The sequence below is a fragment of the Bicyclus anynana genome, chromosome 2, assembly GCF_947172395.1.
Source record: "Bicyclus anynana chromosome 2, ilBicAnyn1.1, whole genome shotgun sequence".
Taxonomy (NCBI): domain Eukaryota; kingdom Metazoa; phylum Arthropoda; class Insecta; order Lepidoptera; family Nymphalidae; genus Bicyclus; species Bicyclus anynana.
The window spans coordinates 16,464,500-16,488,947 of NC_069084.1; the positions used below are offsets into that span (position 1 = coordinate 16,464,500).

Consider the following 24,448-nt stretch of genomic DNA (forward strand, 5'->3'; position numbering starts at 1 on the left):
TAGATGAAGGTAAGCCGTCCCAAAGAAAAATAAATTCATACAGCGTGACACAAACTCCGGTTTCTCATATAACTAAATACAGTACAACAATGAATATGCATAAATTTTTATAGGTAACCCGGTTTTCATGAACTTTTCGCCGCTGGTAGCTACCTAAATCAATTATACGTTAGATAAAAAAAGAATAACAAACTTTATAAATACCTCCACCATTTTGCTGACACAGGTAAGGGAACCGCCAGATGTTGCCCAAACCCACAGAATATCCAATAATAGACAGAAAGAACTGCAGTTTTCCCGACCAAGCTGCTCTGTCCTCTCCCGGAGCATCTCTCTGCAAGGAGTTTGATCTAGATCCTTGCAGCACGATGGTCACTCCATGAGGCCTTTCTGACCCATCCGCCCTTGTATTTAATGGCGCCAGTTCATGGCCATTAAGTGGACCAATAGGTTCAGCCTTCGCCGCCATTTTTTTTATTTCAAATTTAGAATGCCTTGTCTATGGGTGTGTTTTTTTAATTAACGAAGCGACTTACGTCCTATTATTGTTGAATGAGTAGATTTTTATCAATAATTAAGTAAATTATAAATTAATTATCACCTTAATAAAATTATTGTCAATTGACTAAAAGTAATTGTTGAATGTGTGAATCAAATTTTCAATTTGACGAGGTTCTTCGAATGGTAATCGTTACCTATGAATATGTTCATAATATTTATTTGGATTTATGTTTGGTGGATCTCGTAATCATACGTGAAGTATCGTATGGCGTCTTTCTTCACGAATTCTACCACTTTAAAATACGTGGTGGTCCTTTGGAGGAGTTTTTGACGTAATTTTAGCGAATCTCGGAATACGTACAAAGCCTCTCTGTGCATATATGAGCGTTATATGTACTAATAGCTAAACGAACATGGCTCTCAAGCGATTAGCATTAACGGAGCGGCTAGTTCCCCAGAACGCCCATCTTGATCTACTTGAGTGACTGATGATCTGGAACAAAGAGATTCGTTCATTAGTCACATACAACTCTGACGCATAGATACACTTATACAATGCTTTCTTTAATTGGGTTGTCCCGGGTTGATTCTCAGCTTGACGTGTCTCCAATTTGGCGAAGGAGGGGAAAAAATGTTGTCCAGTAGAGCCATCATTTAGGTAACATAATTATACAAGAAAGCCGTGATAGCCCAGTGGAAATGACCTCTGCCTTCGATTCGGAGGGTAGGTTTGTATCCGGTCCGGAGCATGTAGCATACTTTCAGTTGTATGCATTTTAAGAAATTAAACATCACGTGTCTCAAACGGTGAAGGAAAACATCGTGAGGAAACCTCTAGGTGTGTGAAGTCTGCCAATCCGCAGACAATATGAAAAAAAAACATACGCGTCAAATTGAGAACCTCTTCCTTATACACCGTGCTACCGGCCGCGTCTATAATCCGCCGCGACATGTATGTATCCATTACGAGAAACTCTATAGTAATATTAAAAATAAGCTGAAGCACATTCACACGCTATCGAAAAAAAAAAATTAAAATTGATGAAAATCTTCAGAACATCCTGTTTCATTGTGTTTGGAAAGAAGAAGTTAATGAACTTTAACCTAGTTTCAGAAATTTTGTTGTTTAATACCTACATACCTACTATTTTTGATACACCTAGTCGGCGGCAGTGTCTTTACTAGGGCTGTTAATAAAATATCGATATATCAAAATATCGATATTATCACTTAATAGCGATAAGTATTCATTACTAATATTTTTATGGACGATATATCGATAGTTCGATATTGAAACGTAGATATCGATACTAGATATTTTTAACAAGTTTTAATTTTTTAAATTATTTAAACTAAAACATTATCAAACATAATCTACTTTACTTTATTTATACTTTATTACGTTTTTCATATTTTAGTTTATTTAATTGCATTTTATCGAAAATGTCACTGAAATAAGTAAAACATAATGTATTCAGATAGTGTACACTACTTTACCCTCAGACAAAACTTTAAACATGTTTAATCGTATTAATTTACTTGTCAATTTAGTTACATAAAAAAATAGTGAAGTTTAATAAATACTTAATTGTTAAAAGTTTTCATTTAGCCGAAAAAATTATTTTGAAATTATCGATATATCGAGAATCCGATATTTCAAAAAATAGCAAGCCCTAGTCTTTTGCGGTTTCCTTTTTGATAACGCCGCTCGCCGCCTAACCCGTAACTATTGTCGGCAATGTCCAAAAATAGGTACAGGTAAGAAATGTATCTTTCGATCGTTTCTTATAACGCAAGGTGATTGGTTGGGTCTTAATAATTCGATCATTCGGGTCACGGGTCTTTCGTGTTTTGTGTATCGTTAAAACTCGACTTAAAGTATGTAGTTACTTGAGTCTTAAACTGAACATCCGTAGAACATGAATCGGAACCCTTTTCTTATTCGTTACAAGTTATCCATCGACTACAATTTCACCTGACGGTAGTGTAGTAAGTGATTATGCAATCTGAAATGGAAACGGACTAACTTATTAGGGGGAGTATTTGAATCCACGGCTTGGCGGTACGTCTTTGTCGGTAGGGTGGTAACGAGCCACGATCGAAGTCTCCCACCAGCCAGGCCTGGACCAAAACCTCAATCGGCCCAACCGAGGTTCGAACCCAGGACCTCCGTCTTGTAAATCCACCGCGCACACCACTGCGCCACGAAGGCCGTTAAAATTCCGAACTGATCGGATTTTAGGTTGCTATTCTGTAGAGTGATGTTGTACGACTGACCGACGAGTATTCGATCCAGATAATTGTTACAAGTCCAATTCAGTGTGGTGAACAAAAATCGTTCGCAGATTATTTAAGGCGCTGACGGCCGCGTCACTCGCTCACGCACAAGTACTGATCGGGTATCAGAGATTCGATCAATCGCGATCGACACAGGTCTAGTACGGGTTAACACCCGTAAATAAAATAAAATTTAATTTAAAGAAATAAAGTGAATGACCTCAAAGCTCAAAGGGACCGACGGGCTGCCGACGTGACTGCGGCGAGGAGGTAGGTAGATGTTTGAAAATACAGGATGTGTTAAAATAATCGATTTTTGAAAGTTTATTACAATTGTAACTCCTTGAATTGTACTTTGTTTTTTTTTTTAATAACACTGATGGATAATAGACATTGGGTACATTATGTGGGATTTTGGTTTAAGACGAATAACGTAGCGCGGTGTATATAAGTATTTTCCAAAACTTTGTTTAATTTTATTTAACGCAATAAAGTATAAATAAATATCTACATACATCGTTATCAACCCATATTCGGCTCACTGCTAAGCACGAGTCTCCTCTCAGAATGAGAAGGGTTAGGCCAATAGTCCACCACGCTCGCCCAATGCGGATTGGCAGACTACACACACGCACAGAATTAAGAAAATTTTCTGGTGTGCAGGTTTTCTCACGATGTTATCTTTCTCCGTTTGAGACACGTGATATTTAATTTCTTAAAATGCACACAATTGAAAAGTTGGAGGTGGTCCGGACAGGATTCGAACCTACGCTCTCCGGAGTCGGAGGCAGAGGTCATATACACTGGACTATCACGGCTCACATACATACATAGATAGCATAAATAAATCTCCATCGGTAGTTGGGTAAAAACAACATTTATTAGTTTTTGAACTGTGAAATAGGTTTTGAAGTTTAAAATTTGCCGTCCACTCAGCTCCTAAAGCGCTGAAAGCATAAAGCGGTTGTATGCGGCAGCGGCTGGCACGTCGCCAACATCATTTTGAAATTCCATTAACGAGGGCAAACTCTATGAAAGAGTCTAGCTACATTATACAAATTAATTAAAATATACGGTACATAAGTACCAAAGACTTCATCTTTTACCCGCGGTTATACCTGCTTGGTTTCCGTTTCCGTAGGAATACGGGGATAATATATAGCCTATAGCCTTCCTCGATAAATGGGCTATCTAACACTGAAAGAATTTTTCAAATCGGACCAGTAGTTTTTGTGATTAGCGCGTTCAATCAAACAAACAAACAAACAAACTCTTCAGCTTTATAATATTAGTATAGATGTGAAAGTGTGTCTGTCTGTCTGTTTGTTTGTCCGTCTTCCACGGCAAAACGGAGCGACGAATTGACGTGATTTTTCAAGTCGATATAGTTGTAAGGATGGAAAGTGACATAGGCTACTTTTTGTCTCTTTCTAACCCCCCACTTCCTAAAAATGGGGGATGGAAGTTTGTATGGATGTGACAAAAAAAAACGTGCATAATTTTTATTTTTAAATCCGCCGCCAAACCTTTAAAAGAGGGTAGAGTAGGGGTAGGGTAGTTATAGGGAAGAAGTGCACATAAGTCAAAGCGAATCTAGTAACATTTCATCATCATCATTATCAGCTGATGGACGTCCACTGCTGGATATAGACCTCTTGCATGGATTTCCGAACAAAACGGTCGCTAGCCACCAGCATCCAGCGGCTCCCAGCTCACCCGGAGATTCTTGAGGGTTTATAGAGAATATGGGTTGATAGCGAACGATAATATGTTGATATGATGTAGGAAAAAACGAACAATACGCAATCTAAGGCGCGGATGTTTGTATATTGAAAAACACGCTTAATTAACTAACCGTCATCTACAAAGTGTCGGAAAATCTCTCACTAACTGCCCGCTCAGACGCGAACCAATTAGGCGTTCATTAACTAACCGTGCTTATCAAAACATAATTATAACCCAAGTTATTACCGGAAAATGGCGTTAAAAGAATTTTGGTTTGCGGTGTTTGTGATGATATGGCGATAATACATTTTTTTTAATATCTCTTTATTGAAAGCATTTACTTAACTATGAAATAAGTTTATTTATTAGGTACTAGTGATTCGTTATCAACCCATATTCGGCTCACTGCTGAGCTCGAGTCTCCTTTCAGAATGAGAGGGGTTAGGTCAAATAGTCCATCACGCTGGTCCAATGCGGATTGGCGGACTTCACTCACGCACGTTTCCTCACGATGTTTTTCTTCACCGCTTGAGACACGTGATATTTAATTTCTTAAAATGCACACAACTGAAAATTTGGAGGTGCATGCCCCGGACCGAATAACATATTATCATAATCATCATATCAGCCGATGGACATCCACTGCAGGACATAGGCCTTTTGTAGGGACTTCCAAACATCGCGATCCTAAGCTGCCTGCATCCGGTGAATCCCTGCGACTCGCTTGTTGTCGTCAGTCCACCTGGTGAGGGGTCGACCAACACAGCGCTTTATAGTGCAGGGTCGCCATTCCAGCACCTTGGGACCCCAACGTCCATCGGCTCTTCGAATCATATGCCCTGCCCATTGCCACTTTAGCTTCGCAACTCGTTGAGCTATGTCGGTGACTTTGATTCTTCTGCAGAATCTTCATTTCTGATTCGATCACGCAGAGATACTCCGAGCATAGCTCGTTCCATCGCCAGCCGTGTGACTCTGAGCCTTTTTATGCATTCTTTTTCCTACAACCTTAAAACAATGCCCGTGTTTTGTTTCAAGGTGAATAGTATGCTTAATGATTACCTAATGTAAAAAAATCAGGTGACGCGTAAGTAGGTACCTTATGGCTTAACATTGCCGGAACTCGGAAACACGGCAGCGCATTGTACAACAAGTTTAGCTCGTCATGCAGGTCAGCAGGGCTCGATCCAGGGGGGCAATATGCCAGAGCGGCAAAAATGAGGGACATTTAAGTGTGACAAAGGGAGGGCAACAATTAAGTGTGACAAAATTGACTTATTCCCCAGCAGACTTATTTTATTTCTTTCAACTAGTTTAGTATTTTTACATAACAAACTAGACTCAAAAACTATGCTATTGAAACAGTATACTAATTTATTAATTAAAAAAAAGAGCGGAAAAAATCATATTTGCAAAATTGCTGGATCAACTCCTGCATGTCAAAAGCTGTGGCGTCCACTCTTTCTCTTAAGTCAGTTAAAAATGTTCATTAATCAACAAAGTTTGGTTTTGTCACGGCACGTCCTTTTTTATAGGGGAATTATGATGGGGCGAGTTAAGTACATTAGAGGGGTCTAGACTCTAGACGAACCCCGCGCTCAGCACCCTTCCCCTTACAATAAGATAGACAGATGCGTTCCTGCGTCCTGTCAAAGGACTTGTAAGCTAAACACAACTAGTTCATACAGTTATTTACCCAACCGTGTCTATATTCGTTCGTTATCGTTATCAATCCATATTAGGCTCACTGCTGAGCTCGAGTCTCCTCTCAGAATGACTAAGGCCATTTTAATTATTAATATCGATTTCGTTACATATTTTTAAGCAAGTTTAGAAGATAGCAATGATGAGGTGATAGCCGTGGGAATATGACCACTGCCTTCGAAGAGCGTAGATTCGAATCCGGTCCGGGGCATGCACCCCATGCAACCATGCATGAGTTGGACTCATCAGTTATGTGCATTATAAAAAAAATTAAATATCACGTGCCTCAGACGTTGGGAAAAACATCGTGAGGAAACCTGCATACCTGACAAATTTCTTTTTTTATGTGAAATCTGCCAACCCCCATTGGGCCGGCGTGGTGGACTATTAGCCTAACCTCTCATTCTAAGAGGAGGCTCGAGCTCAACAGTGAGCTGAATATGGGTTGCCAATGATGATGATGAATGAAGAAGTTCATGTTGAGGCACATTTATCTTATACCATACGTATTATGATTGCCATACGTATGATTTTGAAAAACCAGATATTTTGCCCTAAGCCAGGACTCGAACCTACGACCTTACGATCCTTAGCATACCACTGGACAAGGCAAGTATACCCATCGATAACACGATCTCAAAACCTCATTTTTTATAACCCAGTGAACGAGAGTTACAAAAGAGGTCAGTTTCTGTGCCAAGGACGCGTAAGACCCTTTATTCTACCCAATATTGAATAGGGTTAACGTCTGTATTTGGGGGATTTTGGCCTCTGTTATATATAAAATGTGCAGTTTACTTTAGCAATAAGTAATAGTCAAATCACTGAAAAGTTAGCAATCAAAGTTAAGCTTTCTATCTTTTCTTTTATTATTATAAAATGAATTGATGGGCTCGCACTTGACTACAATAAGGATGATGATGATTTTAATGAGACATTCCCGAATGAATAAAGTTCATGTTAACTAATTTATACATAAAAAGCAAAGATTGACTATTTATTTGAAAAATAAACAAGTGCCGCAAATCTGACCCTTTAAATCCCTGTTGCTGCTAAAGTAATGATTGCAGATACCCTGTTACTTTTACAAAATTGCTTTACTATTAGCATTCTCTTAATTTATATACAATTTAAAAAACTGTCATCATCCCTACGCGTTATGGAAAGCATTATGTTATGTGGCTAAGTTACATAAAAGACTATTTGACTTTGATTGACTATACACTTTCTTGTTCAAAAAAAGGAGTACTTTTTCAATTCGTCACGTTTTTCTTTTTAGGGTCCCTTAGTCCACACTTATAGTTTCGTCATATCTGTCTGGCAGAGATTGTTACTATTAGAAAGCTGTAAATTAGCATAAATATGTAAATTAAAAATGTGAACAAAGTCGTAGACAAAAATCTTTAAAAATATTTTTTTAGGGTGCCGTACCTCCCCTACATGAAAAGTGGGGATGATTTTTTTTGCTCGTTATTTTCATAGTGTGGGATCGTTGGGTAGGTCTTTGAAAGTTCTAAGGGGTCTTCTACCAACATATTTCGATTTGATTTAGGGATTCGTTTGTAAAATACGAGCAAATTTTTGTTAGAGTCAAGTGTCCCCACCCTCTACCAGCTAAAAGGTTGTTTATGGATACGTGAGAAAATTCACGAAAGTAGAATATATAATGAAAGTACTAGGAAAACTCTAACGGCTAATAAGCAATTGCTATATATAGAGTTATAGTCAACCAACTTAAAAAACGTAATTGGAAATCTAAATTTGCATCCTAAATCTGTTTATATAAGTAATTCCTGAACACACAACTCGACATTGTATACAATATTATTTGCTTAAATAACTTTCGTTGATTATTAAGCGGCTCGATGAAAGACAATAGCTGCTTTTGTTCGCCTCAGTTTTACGCACTAGTGACATAACTACTCGTATCTCCATTATAAAATTTATGATGGCAAATATTTAAAAAAAAAACAATACCACGCGGAGGAAAGCCTCGTATATAAGTCAAAGGCGTCAGCTTTCTACTAAGGGAAACGGTGTCAAGGACGCCGAGGCAAAGGGCATTGTTTTGTCCCCAGCACGCTTACTAGTTCAAAAGTTAGGGGCCTAAAACTATTGAATCACATTATTGAAGCTATAACGATTTTTTATTATTAGTCACTCTGTTTTAACCCTTAGCCGGAATCTTTGGACCTATTTGGGTCGGCGTTACAGTTTTGCGCATTTTTTTAAAGAATATTTGCAATTTATTTTTAATATGACCAACACTCCCATTTCCCTCCAACTAGTCGGGAAAGACTGTATTAGGTACGACAATACTCCAGCGGGCGGGGATCGAACCACCACTGGTGATGAGTTTATTTAAATTATGAGTTTTCCGCTTTACTGTTCAGCTATAGGCTATAAAATATCTCATCTCATCACATAGCAAGGTGCTTTGAAGGCAGCACTTGGTCCGACAATTAATACAATTATTATATAATTCTCTTCGAACATAGTTCGAACTTTAGAACAGAATTACGTGCTGCTCGTGTATGTGCTCGAGCCCTACCAAGAGGCATACATATTTCCTGCAGTGGATGTGGCTGAAAGTGCTGATGATATATACGAGTGTAATATCTTCTATATCCATGACTCCCTGTTTGCACGCTAACTATAAAAAACTACTCAATGGATGCCCTTTTTTAAGAGACGTTTGGTGAGTGAAGTTTACATAAAATAAGACACCACAGAATATACTAAGAATAAGTTATGAATTTCTAGGTTATAAATAGGTAAAGTTTAAAATCAGTTTAGTTATAATCTGTGTCAAGGGCGACGTACAGGGGTAGGGTAGGGGTAGCTGCCCATTGTTGCGCCTAAACTCGTTCCGGCGAATGGGAACGAGGGTAGACTTGCCAACTTTACGACCGAAGGAAGTACGTCTATTCAAACAGCTATCAAATAAATTTATTTTTAAACCGCAAAGTAAAAGAAAGATTTTATAAGTTTGCCAAATTGAGTAGGTATATATGTGTGTTGGACGTTGGTGTGTGTGACTACATAGCCTCTTAAAGGATGGGATTAGACGTAGTTTTTGATTGATTAATTGGGAAAGGATTAGGCTTATGTTGGAAGAATCTAATATAGTTATAACGAATTACTACTGTTTTAAAAGATTTTCTACTGCTTTTGATCCAATCACAAAGTATCGTAAAGTGAGTCTTTACAAGCAACATATTGAAGCCGGTGAAATCCTTGACAACCATACAATTTTTTTTCATAATTTGTATTTCAAAATTTAACTCTTAAAACAATTACGTAAATTAATATAATAATCAATAATTCCCAATAAAAAAAAATCCAACATAAAACGCCATTTTTCTTGAATAATATTGAAAACTGATGCGACGGTTCGTGTCGTACTGACTCGTGAATGAGAACGAATTATTATTACTTTTGAATTTTGTATTTGGAGCGACTACGACACCGTCGTGTTCCGTACGCTCCATCTGTATATTATTGACTAATCTGTGGGTCCAATAAATAACTTACCTATGCGTTTTTGGATCGTTTGGCAAGTCAATTCAAGTCCTGCGTCAGGCTTGAAATATTGAAGTTTTTCTTTTTCCAAGAAATTCTCAAGTAGGCAGTGGTTTGTGGTAAGATCATTGCAATTTCGAACATTATCCCGTTTATAACCCAACATTCGTCGTCGTTATCAACCCATATTCGGCTCACTGTTGAGCTCGAGTCTTCTCTAAGACTGAGAGGGATTAGGCCTTAATCCACCACGCTGGCCCAATGTGGATTGGCAGACTTTAGACACGCAGAGAATTAGGAAAATTCTCTGGTATGCAGGTTTCTTCACGATGTTTTCCTTCACCGATTGAGACACGTGATATTTAATTTCTTAAAATGCACACAATTGAAAAGTTGGAGGTGCATGCCCCGGACCGGATTGGAACCCACTTCCTGCAGAGGTCATATCCACTGGGCTATCACTGCTCCTGAACCCAATACTCCGTCGATATAAATCGGGAGTGAAACCACGAATTCAATTGGAGTAAAAAAGGTAACTGACAGATAAAAATACCATAGTTTTGTGAATGAGTCGAAACAAGACAAGGCCGACAAATGAATGAATGAGAGAATGAATGAATGCAAATCACACGCCCAAGTTATTTTTAAACCACGTAGCCATAATGGAACAAAAATCCTTTTGTGGTCTTTGTGTGGTGCGGAAATCGGTTGACAGAATGTGTAAAGTTGATGCAATCATTGCGATAATCGGCGGATAGTCGCAATCATCATGACAGGGATTGTTTATGCAGGAACCTATTGCTTGGCAACTTCGTAACACTCTCGATGGTGGTAGCGATGAATAAAAAACCCACAACTTAGGTATGCACCTCACTTCCCCGCACGCATGATTTCACACCCGCGCAGTTTTTCCGCCCGTCGCCCGCATATCATGGAAGTATCATCAACGAATTTGTCAGACTGACAGACAGAATAAGTACTGTTTTTCACACATCCCGTGGAAACCATGGATTTTTCCGGGATGAAAAGATATGTGAATAATGTTGTTTTGGGTGAAGGGAGGCTTTCGGCCGTGGCTAGTTACCACTCTACCGATAAAGACGTACCGCCAAGCGATTTAGTGTTCCGGTACGATGTCGTGTAGAAACCGAAAGGGGTGTGGATTTTCATCCTCCTAAGAAGAAAGAGAAGAAACATTTTAGTGTCCACTGAATGGGGATGATGACTAGAATACTTAGAATACTTTGAATATATTGATTTTTATGAGACATTCGGGTAAATAAGGTCAATGTTAACTAATTTATACATAAAAAGCTGCATAATTGTCTGGATATTTACAAAATACATAAGATCATAAAATTTCAAAATCTATTAAATTTTTTTTTATCGTAATTAGATGAAAATTCATACAGTATTAGCTTCCTTACATTAAATGTGATATTTTTCAATAAATGAACTATAAACATAAACGCACAAATAACAAAGATATTAGTAATTTGGTTTGAACGCCCATACAAACCTAACGATCAGCGAGCCAACGACGTCACTAAATCGTGCCATTTTGTATGGAGCGTTTTTCAGGGATCCGCGGCAGCGCCACAAATCTGACCCTTTAAATCCCTGTAGCTCCGAAAGTAATGATCGCAGATACCCAGTTACTTTTATAAAATTGCTTTGCTATTAGTATACTCTTAATTTATATACAATTTAAAAAACTGTCATCATCCCTAAGAACATTAATAGCGCCACCGTATTGGTAGGTATACCTTGCCTAAAGCAGAATAATTTGATTCTTGCTTCATTAAATTATTCTGACGAAGTTGTTGGGGAACCTGAATTTATATATAACATTAATGAACTTAAACCATTGTCATTGGTTTAAGGTAACACTCTTCAGAACGAGATACGTCCGTCGCAAATCTCAACACAGTGAGCGTTAGTAGGTCAGAGACGATCGATAGCACTGCCCCCTCGGCGGCGGCGACTGCACATTCAGTGCTTCTCTGACTCTGAGGCAATAACTTAGTTGACAGTCTCGCTTCTCGGTTGATGGGCCGGACTCAATCAATTGCGAGAGATCTGAGGGGGATTTGCACTGTTGTATGAGAAAGTAGTTTAGAAAGAGTTTTTTTTTCAAGTAACTTTACTTGAAAAAAAAACTCTTTCTAAACTACTTTCTTGACGCACGCTTGACTTGGATAAGCACTGAGAAAAGCGTAGTGTTCTATGGAGGGGCACTTTATCTAAAATAGTTAGGGGCCCCAAAAAAGGGTTTAAATATCTCACAAAACAAAAGAAATGCTTGCTTAAATTAATTATGACAATATGACTTAAACAAAAGGTCAAGAAAAAAGGAGATTGCTTTTTTTGACTCTTGTCGTTTCTGAAGGCAGTTTTTTTGTATGTTTTCCGGGAAGCACCAGATTCAGTGAAATTGTGGATTAGACTTTACTAAAATTTGATTTTACACGTAAGGGGTCTCTATAGTCCGGGACCTCCTTATCATTTATACGGCGTGCGGCTAATATGGCGGTAGCTACACCCTTGGGCTGAGACTGAGAGCTAAAGCAGTTTTACTTGAGTCGTGTGGTCATTTTTTGTTTGTCTCAATTTTCCTCTTTTTGCTTCTACTTCTGGCTGGAACAGGTCCATCTCCCACTCTCACTGTATACCAAGTCCAGAATTGTTGTAACAAGTATCTATTATCAGTATAGTAGAATATTAGGGACCTCAGCGACGTTACCTGAGGATTTGGGCGAGCGCAGAAGCATAGTCTGATGGGGCCCGAAGGCAGAAGCAGAAGAGATGGACGGAGCGACTTTCTAAGGGCGTCTCTTCTGAGACTCGGACCTCGAATTAGAGGGCCGTTCTGGAAGGGTGTTTTGGCCCGAGTGTATTAGAGAGAGCGCCCCCGAGTTGGTGAGTGGAAACCCTACGATCGGGGAACTCATTTTCGCCGGCAAAGACGCTATGTCGCTTGTATCGTAAAGAAATATTTTCGGGTGTTTTTGTAACAGCACTAGTCCTGTCCTATCCTGCCTCAGTAGCCAAGTGGCACGTCGATTGTCTTTCTACTATCGCAAACGCTTCGAAAACTAGAAAAATGTATGGGAGTGACAGATCGTGACTTGTCGACAGCCAATGTCTGCCAAACCGCATTGGGCCAGTGGAATATTTGGCCTAACCCCTCTCAATCGGAGTGGAGACTCGAGCTCAGCAGTCAGCCGAATATGTTTTGTTTATGATAATTATGGACTATCATAATAAAAAATAATGTACATGTACAATGTATATAGGTAGCTTTATCAAAAGAATTATAATGTGATACAAATCCGACAGTCGTGCGGATTCTGTGCGATTGTTGCGGGTATTTAATGCTTCGACGAACACACTTTCAATGTGAAGGCATCGGTGCCTTCACAGATTTATTACGAGCTGGTATATTATCCTACTAATATTATAAACGCGAAAGTTTGTACGAATGTTTGTTACTCTTTAACGCCACAACTACTGAACCGATTTGGCTGAAATTTTAAACGAAGGCTTCCTACTAATATTAGTAGGATAATATTATTATAAACGCGAAAGTTTGTATGGATGTTTGTTACTCTTTACATCGGTACAAAAAACATAGTTATAATGTTCTAGCATTTTTTTCAGGTTAGATGAGATAGTAATCTATATGTGTAGCACTAAATATTTTATTAATAGCATTGCATTACTTCAATAAAAACCTCGAAATTTTTCATTGCCGTGTTTGTCCACACGGCACCTTGATGTTTACCTATTATGTATACTTAATTGATAAAAATCTAATGGTTGTTTAATATTTTATACAGCAACATTATACGCTCAATCGTTGTTGAGAGAGCAGAGGTTTCAAAATATTTTCAACCTGTTCATAATCTACTAAAACCCAGTGGCGCCAAAATTCGCTATAGTCGATACCGTATTGCGTAGGCTGTCGGGATTATGCCGGCGCACACGAGGTTATAGCACAGTAGATATATTACAAGCAGTATAATAACTCGGCCATATTTTTGAAATAAATACCTACAGCCGCGCGCTCCGTAAACATGTGATAGGGCTGCCTGTCTCTAGCATTTTAATTACATTTGCCAACTTTGTGTTTCCATTTAGTTATGTGATTGTAAATATACTTTTTTTTAAATAAACAAATAAAATACTTTGTAAATTGTAGTAAAATAGGAAGTGATCAATAAAATGCGTGTTGTTTTTTGATTGGTAGATTTAAATAAGGCTGATACTAATCAATGATCTTGAAGGACCTTCATATATTTATTTTTGTGATGCCATCTATCTATTACCACCACACTAGGTGACCAAATAATAAAAAATCGGTCAAGTGCGTGTCGGACCACGCGCAGTGTAGGGTTCCGTAGATTATGTTAGCACTTTAACCCCTTATGTAATGTACAAAAATACCGATAACGATACCCCCACACTATAGAATAGACGATAAAAAATTGACCCTGACTTGGCATGTAGGGAAGGAACTACAAAAAACAAATTGAGATTGACCGGGTTCGCTAGTAGTTTAATAAAAAAATCTGGATAGGTATATTGATATCAGCTGGCTCTTTACTTTTTTTATTCAAATACATTAAAGTATGAGCAACACAATAATGTTGTTAAATTCAAACAACTTCTTTACGTAACTTCTTTATTACCTTAAAATACAGGTATACAAAACATACATGTCATAAGATTTAAATCTATGTATTACATAATAATCAAAGAAAACAACCTAAATGAAGAAGTTAATAAATAATTATTTAATAATATTATATTAACGTTTACGTCATTTACCTATTTACACAATTTTATCATTTAAGCATTTATTTATATATATATTTATTAAATTATGCCTTTAGAATACAAAATATTAATCAAACTTTATAAAAATAATAACTTTTTTCCTAGTCGTCATAATTAAAAAATCCAATACACTGCGTTCGTCACCGCGGCACAGTCGCAACGGTCTTCACCCCACGATCACCCCACGTACGAGCTGCGTAGGTATAGCTCGCGTTTCGACCTTTAGTATGAAGTCCAACTACTGCTTGTAATATATCTACTGTGGTTATAGCATATATAGTTAAGAGCGCGCAGCGCGTCGGTACGATATGGATAAAATTCGATGAGATGCAGAATTATGACTTTCACTGAGTGAAAAGCACGGAGCGATTGACGCGCGACGCAAATTTTATGACGTGAGCGCCAAAACCATTTTTACCTAATTGCAAGTAAATTAAACAACATAACGAAAAACAAAATGGCCATGTTCAAGATATATATACCTAATTTTCTATACAACACAAAAATTTAAGAAAATAAGTTTGCTTTTCCTGAGATTGAAAGCAATGTGAGCAAAACATGTACTTTTCAAAAAAATAAACTATCGAGAAAAGTTTTACAAATTGTGTATTTTGTATAGTTATAACGAAGCTAACACTTTGAAATATCATTTACCCAAATATCAGGCTCCTAACTTTTCCAGAATCTGAGATCCAGAACCATTTGTAACCACCAAATTACATATTGCACACTCTTAAGAAAACAATACTGTAATAATTTCAATGGGTATGCACGTGAATAATATAGCAGCTCAACTAATTTGTTCTTTATTAACAACCAACCTATAAACATCAAATCAACTGAGAAATGTAATTTACGTACTGTATGATATCTAGTAGCGTAGCGTGCCTTGGTGAGGCCCTGTAGCAAAATTAGTTAGGGGCCCAATAGACAAGCGGCAAATCATAAAATTGTAGTATGCTTAGTATGTTATAACAAACATTTTGGTACCTACTCATTTTACTTATGTAAGGTTTAGATGTTGGTTGTTTTGTTTTTTCTGGAAGCATCAGACTAAGTGGAATTATGAATTACATTTTACTAATTTTTGTTTTAACATGTTTAAAGGGGCCCCTGTCATTCGGCGGTAGCTACGCCCTGATGATATCCACGCCACGAAAGGTTGTCTATAGTCTGTCAAGTTATGGCACTCCCATAATATGGGGGCGACGAGGGAAAGAGTGCGCGGGTGTGAAATCGTGCGTGCGGGAAAGTAAGGTGCATCAGTCGTGGGTTTTTCATTCATCGCTACATGCCTACCCGGCCCGCGCGGACCATCGGGAGTGTTACGAACGAAGTTGCCAAACTACATTAGGCACCGTATGACATTTGTTACATAGAATCTTAATGAAAGTCTAGATAGAAAAGCTGTGTTCATGGTTTAAACTTATTACCTATATTTGAATAGCCGTGATAGCCCAGTGCCTTCGATTCCGGAGGGTGTGGGTTCGAATCGGTCCGGGGCATGCACCTCCAACTTTTAAGAAATTTATTATCACGTCTCAAACGACGAAGGAAGTGACGAAACCTGCACATAAATGAGAATTTTCTGCCATTGGGTCAGAGTTGTGGACTATTGGCCTAAGCCCTTTCATTTAAAAGACTTTTACATTCACGAGTTCCTTCTGTAGGTCTTAGCAGGGATTAAGTTTTGCTAAATTGCTTGCCCGATTTGAATGTCTGAACGTATGATTTAGTATGATAATTTGTGTATATTGTCTCCCTAGATGATTTGATAAAAGAAGATACCTAAGCCTAACCCTATAAATGACGCTATGTTCGCGTTTTCACCTCACTCACCCCTTACATGCGTTCCTACCCTCAAGGCGGCGTGTAGACAACCTTGTGTATTAAAAAATAAACAATCTTATCACGTGTAAGAACCACGTGGAAAGACAACCAGAGAGTCCCGGCCCCGCCCGCCCCTGGCACCTCACCCCCGCACCGCGCACAATCAATAAAACACCTTCGGGACATGTGAACAAACCTTCAATGCACCAAACCTTTGCTGATTTAATTATTATCTATCTAAATAAATATTTAAAAATCGCACTTGCCATGTTATCTACCTGTTCTTTTTTTAATTCTAAAATTGTGTCAATTTTAAACAGGCAAAGGAATGTACCTACTTAATTAAATATCAATTATAAATAAAATATTCATATCCTGTGGTTCTCCTCTTTGTTGATAATCCAGTTAGGAACCTATATTTGTATGGTATAAAAAAAATTACTCAAAATACATTATGTTTTAAAATATTAAGAATAAAATACTTAAAATAAATAAACAGTGATAAAACTCAACCTACTTTTTCACAAATTGCAACACTGGCTATAGACGCAAGACCGTTTTTTTCCAACCCGTATTTTCATACGATTTTCAAATATCGAACGCGAGCGTTATTTCGCGTCGGGCGAGCTTCACTGACTGCCTCCATAAGATCAGGAACAGTGGTGTGCAGTTTTATAATTGTCGATAAATTAAGAGCAAGAGATTTAAAATAATAATTCCTACTACATAATGATACTATGTTTCTGACCTTTTATGCACTATCGAGAACATCCAAAACTTTACAATCTTAATATTATTTGGATTTTAATAACACAATAAATAAATAATTATTATTACAAAAATTTCGTAAACAAGAGTTTTTAATAATTTTAAAACGCTTATCAATAGATACTTATGTAACGAAACAATTCTCTTGCGTCACTTTACCCATGAAAAAGATGAATGGGTTACAGCTCGGCGAATAAACTAATATTTAACTTGCAAATATATTTGCTGAAACACCAAAGTAATCCATTAACGTCGTCGATAATATAAAATAGATATAAGTAAAATCGGAATACAAAAAAATCACGTAACGTTATTACGTTGGATACATCGTCAGCATATTCTGTAAATAAAGATCTATTTACACTTCGTAAAAATATCGTTATTATAAAAATTAAAGGGAACATGTACAAGTGATTTATTTGGTGGTAAGTGATTTTTTAGTAGGTAGCAGTGCTAGCTTTTCAGAAATTTCTTTGTCCCTGTCTTGATTAAACCCTAAATCGGGTCCGAATATCTTCGAAAGGTATAATAAATCTGTAGAGAGGTCAATTCTGTACATGAAATATATTTCCAAAATAACTATCAGGGGGTCTGATGATCGATACTGATGCCAAAAATGCAATCAGTAAAATTTTTGTCTGTCTGTTTGTTCGTCATAGAATCAAAATCTTTCATACTTCTGGACAGGTTATAGAATAATTTTCATCACGCTACAATCAATAGGAGCAGAGCAGTGAAGGGAAATGTTTGGAAAACGGGAGAAGTTACTCCATTATTACAGCGATACTAAGGGCTGGATTGAAGAAGTCTAAGGGCGGACGAAGTTGCGGGCGTCCGCTAGTTATAAATATATTTAAACAGAGTCATCCTAAGCCTGCCAGCACGCATTGGAGCAACGTGGTAAATCTTAGCTCTAAGACGCTCTCTCCCATAGTAAATTGGAAGCATGTGTCTCAAAGAGGTTGATGGGATAAGATACATCAACCCTATATTACATTTCGTTTTATGAAAGAATAGTATTTATATTGTGTAGACTCGCGTTTACAACAACAATAATACGATACTACGTATTATTAAATAGTAATTTATTGAGTGCAGCATTGATTATGAACAGTATACATTCTTCTTTATATTCATTAACCGTGACAATTTACTTATTGTCCTTGCTTTGCGTTGCACATTTTGACATGTATATAAATAAACATGGCATTTAAAAATAGCAACGTTAGAAGATACTTAACAATAATGGTAAATATTGCACAATATACATTATTTTTCATTACGTCCTGTCCTTGAGCATATCCCAATGTATGTGTATAGTCGGCATCATATGTCTTCCTCTTCCACTAATTTCTATCTTATCTACGTAAGCTCATAAATCTACTCATAATACTTACAAACCCTGTTTTAAAACTTCAATTATCTCTTTTTTGATATTTCTCTCGCTTTTTGTCCTTGAGCAAGAAATTGTTTATTTTTTTAAGAAATTAAATTCATAATAATATGTATTTACATTATAAAAAGTATAATGAAAAAATAAATGGTTTTTGATATTAAAAGTATAATATGTTTTTTTATCGTAGACAAGGGATGAATTTCGCATCCCTAAATCGGATGACGTCACGCCGATTCAGCCTAGGGTGGGCATGCGCGAAAGCCCTCCGCCTTTCCTTTCATTCTCGTCCACTTTCGGCTAAACTCGTTTACCTTCGTACGGTATAGTCGCAAAATTAGGTTCTTTACGTAACCACTTTTATGTGAAATATTAAAATCAAATTAATTCATTTTACTGTCGACATTTAAAACGCTTAATAATTTTCTATTAGCAATTAATGTTAGATGATTTTTTTACTTTGCAGGCTTCGTAAAGGTTGTGTAACACGGGTGTAGGAAAAATCAATAGCCATGTTGGTGTCATACCGCTAGAGTACAGACAGACTTGCGCTGCCAAAAGACTAATAAAATCGCAACACGCGGAAAATACCGTTCTAATTATTCAATCGACTTTAAAAGGTTCTGTATTGGAACCGTATATATGTAGGTACATAATACTTAATAGGGATGATGACAGTTTTTTAATTGTATATAAATTAAGAACATGCTAATAATAAAGTCATTATGTCGAAATAAAAGGCTATCTGCGATCATTAGTACTTTCGAAACTATATAAATATAAAGGGAAAATTTTCAGGGGTGCCACGGAACTCTGAAAAACGCACCATACTAAATAGCACGACAGAATGACGTCGGCGCTGATGGATTTTGTGATTTGTATGGGCGTTCCACAGATTAAACAGATATATTGCACGGAACACGTCAGTGTCGTAGCCGCTTTAAATACAAAATTCAAAAACGAATGCATTCACAAGTCAGTACGGCACGAAGCACTGTAGGGATGATGACAGTTTTTTAAATTGTATATAAATTAAGAGTATGCTAACAGTAAAGCAATTTTGTAGAAGGAACAGGGTATCTACGATCATTACTTTCAGAGCTACAAGAATTTAAAGAGTCAGATTTGCGGCGCTCCTGCGGATCCCTGAAAAACGCCCCATACAAAATGGCACGAACTAATGACGTCGTAGGCAATGTAATGATCGTTAGATTTGTATGTGTGTTCAAACAAAATTATTAATATCTTTGTTATTTGTGCGTTTATGTTTATAGTTCATATATTAAAAAATGTCACATTTAATGTAAGTAAGGTAAAACTTATTAGAAAAAATATATAGAATTTTTATCTAATTACGATAAAAGATTTTTAATAGATTTTGAAATTTTATAATCTCATTTATTTTGCAAATATCCAGACAATCTTTGCTTTTTATGTATAAATTAGTTAACATTGACCCTATTTACCCGAATGTATCATAAAAATCAATATATTCAAACCTAGTCATCATCCCTATTATCTATATCTATCTATACTTTGCTAGTTTTCAATATTATTAAAGAAAAATAATAATATTGGGTAGCAATAGAGTAGTATAGAGTAATGTTTTCTGTGAAATAAGTCAAAGCGAAGCTTGACCGGGTCCGCAAGTTTCATTATAAATATCCATAAACAACCGTTTAGCCAGTAGAGGGTGGAGACACTTGACTTTCTTTCTTTAAAAATTGGCCCCATGAGTTCTCCTTGTTTGTCCTAATTTATGGCCAATTTTCAGCTCTCTATCATTCGTATAATTTGGGCTCGAGTTTGTATGGAGACTGGGTCTCTCCTTTCTTAGAAGAAAAACTCAGTAGGTATCTCATAGCTTAATTACTCGAATCCCTCGAACCTAGAACCTCGTTTTCGAAAATCATATAGATCCACTGGACTAACGGGACAAACAAACGTGTGGACTTATTTTTTTTTTAAAAAGCCACCATTTTAGCGATTCAAGATGGCTGACCGGAGCATAAACAATTTTCAAACCCCTTTGTAGTTGACATTTGAAGCTTTTTGAAAGCGTTTCGTGCGACCTTCTGATATTTTTAGCTTCAGATCTAAAACAGCGTGGGCTGCACTTAAAGAGGACTTGGAAGCTTCTGAGCAATGGCATTGTTGAAACTAACAGTCGAATGTGCCGACAACATAGATCTTGAGACTTGCTCGAAAGCAAATAACTACACGGTAAAGTGCTCGGATTCAACACCGAGGGGTCCTGGGTTCGATTTTCGCCCGTCGGACTCACTCCTAACCAACCATATTTTATACTAGAGATAGGGCACTAGCGCATCAGAACAGAGACGGACAAATTAATTTTCGCTTAAAGCATAAACTATGAAAATTATTTAAATATTTAGAATTTTTTTAACAATTTATGTTTATTTCAACTGATTTACATCTTATAATTATACGACGCCGCGCGGATTCACCCGCGTGGTTCCCGTTCCCGTAGGAATATGGGGATATAAAATAGCATACAGCCTTCCTTGATCTAGCACTAAAAGAATTTTTGAAATCGGACCAGTAGTTTCTCAGATTAGCGCGTTCAATCAAACAAACAAACAAACTCTTCAGCTTTATAAAATTAGTATAGATATACCTTATCTCTTCATATTTTATATACATAAGCCTCTTTCCCAAAAAAACACTGTACCTACTTTTTACCTACTGAAAACGGCAAAAAAATCCGTTCAGTGTGTAAGTTATACTTTGAGTTTATCGCGAATAGACTGATAGACGTGGCGAAGAAATTTAAATTTTTACAAACTTCTATGTTTCATAACTAGCGGACGCCCGCGACTTCATCCGCGTGAAATTCAGTTTTTCACAAATCTCACTGATTTTTCCGGGATATTTTTATCCCGGAAAAATCAGATGTTGATGTTATCTAGAGTAAAATCTATTTCCAGTCGAAAATCGCTTCAATAACCGCGACGTAAAGGAGGAACAGACATACAAACCCACTTACACACATAATATACTTTCGCCTTTAGAATATTAGTGTGCTTTATGATACTTAAGTAGATATCTAGTTTTATATCGTCTGTTTGTACATTATGTAATCCACAAATTGATTAGTCTAGTTTGCTGAGTATGCTTCCATAGTCTGCGAATGACCTTCGCCTTGCTTTGCTGGCTGAAAGCCAAACATGAAAATCAATGCAATGTACGTAGATAGTGGGTACGAGGTACCAACGCTCTGTACAAAATTGCAACTTGCGACTAAGCCGAATCGATACGAAGTAATAGAACCTTTTATTCGAAACCATGCCTAACTATACTAATATTATAAAAAGGTAATGCTTGTGGTGTTGTAGGTAGGGTTGCCAACACTTTTTTACGAAAATATCATTTATATTTAAGCTGTAAAAAAATATAGTAGGTACATTATAGAAAAAATAGTATTTTACAAAATAAGTGAAAAATAGAATAATATAATATATTTGTTGCCTACTTGTTTTCATAAAAACTTAATTTATTAGCACTTAGTACTTAAGAGAAGTAGGTTTCACATTTAATTTAAAAATTAGTGAAACCCAACATTATGATCAAAAATTAGTAAAAAATATACTTTTTTTGTATTTTCGAAGAACATCTTGGAATCTTAATTTGACCCACTTCCCGGTCTTCGATTATGCACACGGTCTGAATCTGAATAGGGATGATGACAGTTTTTTAAATTGTATATAAATTAAGAGTATACTAATAGTAAAGCAATTTTGTAAAAGTAACAGGGTATCTGCGATCATTACTTTCGGAGCTACAAGGATTTAAAGGGTCAGATTTGCGGCGCTGCCGCGGGTCCCTGAAAAACGCTCCATACAAAATAGCACGAACTAATGACGTCGTAGGCAATGTAATGATCGTTAGATTTGTATGTGTGTTCAAACAAAATTATTAATATCTTTGTTATTTGTGCGTTTATGTTTATAGTTCATATATTAAAAAATGTCACATTTAATGTAAGTAAGGTAAAACTTATTAGAAAAAATATATAGAATTTTTATCTAATTACGATAAAAGATTTTTAATAGATTTTGAAATTTTATAATCTCATTTATTTTGCAAATATCCAGACAATCTTTGCTTTTTATGTATAAATTAGTTAACATTGACCCTATTTACCCGAATGTATCATAAAAATCAATATATTCAAACCTAGTCATCATCCCTATTATCTATATCTATCTATACTTTGCTAGTTTTCAATATTATTAAAGAAAAATAATAATATTGGGTAGCAATAGAGTAGTATAGAGTAATGTTTTCTGTGAAATAAGTCAAAGCGAAGCTTGACCGGGTCCGCAAGTTTCATTATAAATATCCATAAACAACCGTTTAGCCAGTAGAGGGTGGAGACACTTGACTTTCTTTCTTTAAAAATTGGCCCCATGAGTTCTCCTTGTTTGTCCTAATTTATGGCCAATTTTCAGCTCTCTATCATTCGTATAATTTGGGCTCGAGTTTGTATGGAGACTGGGTCTCTCCTTTCTTAGAAGAAAAACTCAGTAGGTATCTCATAGCTTAATTACTCGAATCCCTCGAACCTAGAACCTCGTTTTCGAAAATCATATAGATCCACTGGACTAACGGGACAAACAAACGTGTGGACTTATTTTTTTTTTAAAAAGCCACCATTTTAGCGATTCAAGATGGCTGACCGGAGCATAAACAATTTTCAAACCCCTTTGTAGTTGACATTTGAAGCTTTTTGAAAGCGTTTCGTGCGACCTTCTGATATTTTTAGCTTCAGATCTAAAACAGCGTGGGCTGCACTTAAAGAGGACTTGGAAGCTTCTGAGCAATGGCATTGTTGAAACTAACAGTCGAATGTGCCGACAACATAGATCTTGAGACTTGCTCGAAAGCAAATAACTACACGGTAAAGTGCTCGGATTCAACACCGAGGGGTCCTGGGTTCGATTTTCGCCCGTCGGACTCACTCCTAACCAACCATATTTTATACTAGAGATAGGGCACTAGCGCATCAGAACAGAGACGGACAAATTAATTTTCGCTTAAAGCATAAACTATGAAAATTATTTAAATATTTAGAATTTTTTTAACAATTTATGTTTATTTCAACTGATTTACATCTTATAATTATACGACGCCGCGCGGATTCACCCGCGTGGTTCCCGTTCCCGTAGGAATATGGGGATATAAAATAGCATACAGCCTTCCTTGATCTAGCACTAAAAGAATTTTTGAAATCGGACCAGTAGTTTCTCAGATTAGCGCGTTCAATCAAACAAACAAACAAACTCTTCAGCTTTATAAAATTAGTATAGATATACCTTATCTCTTCATATTTTATATACATAAGCCTCTTTCCCAAAAAAACACTGTACCTACTTTTTACCTACTGAAAACGGCAAAAAAATCCGTTCAGTGTGTAAGTTATACTTTGAGTTTATCGCGAATAGACTGATAGACGTGGCGAAGAAATTTAAATTTTTACAAACTTCTATGTTTCATAACTAGCGGACGCCCGCGACTTCATCCGCGTGAAATTCAGTTTTTCACAAATCTCACTGATTTTTCCGGGATATTTTTATCCCGGAAAAATCAGATGTTGATGTTATCTAGAGTAAAATCTATTTCCAGTCGAAAATCGCTTCAATAACCGCGACGTAAAGGAGGAACAGACATACAAACCCACTTACACACATAATATACTTTCGCCTTTAGAATATTAGTGTGCTTTATGATACTTAAGTAGATATCTAGTTTTATATCGTCTGTTTGTACATTATGTAATCCACAAATTGATTAGTCTAGTTTGCTGAGTATGCTTCCATAGTCTGCGAATGACCTTCGCCTTGCTTTGCTGGCTGAAAGCCAAACATG

The 24,448-nt window shown here is 36.8% G+C and overlaps 1 protein-coding gene across 3 annotated transcripts in view; it reads right to left on the bottom strand.

The window, feature by feature from the left end:
- LOC112050257 (sodium- and chloride-dependent transporter XTRP3) overlaps positions 1 to 17,027 on the bottom strand; it is a 47,343-nt gene extending 30,316 nt beyond the window's left edge. For all 3 annotated transcript variants that reach the window (XM_024088478.2, XM_024088480.2, XM_024088479.2), the window contains exons 1-2: positions 16,916 to 17,027; positions 205 to 994 (exon numbers count right to left, since the gene is read on the bottom strand). In XM_024088478.2, coding sequence (XP_023944246.2) covers positions 205 to 469 — 265 coding nt within the window. In that variant the 5' untranslated portion in view covers positions 470 to 994; positions 16,916 to 17,027. The remainder of the gene's footprint in view (positions 1 to 204; positions 995 to 16,915) is intronic.
- Between the last annotated feature and the right edge of the window lie 7,421 nt (positions 17,028 to 24,448).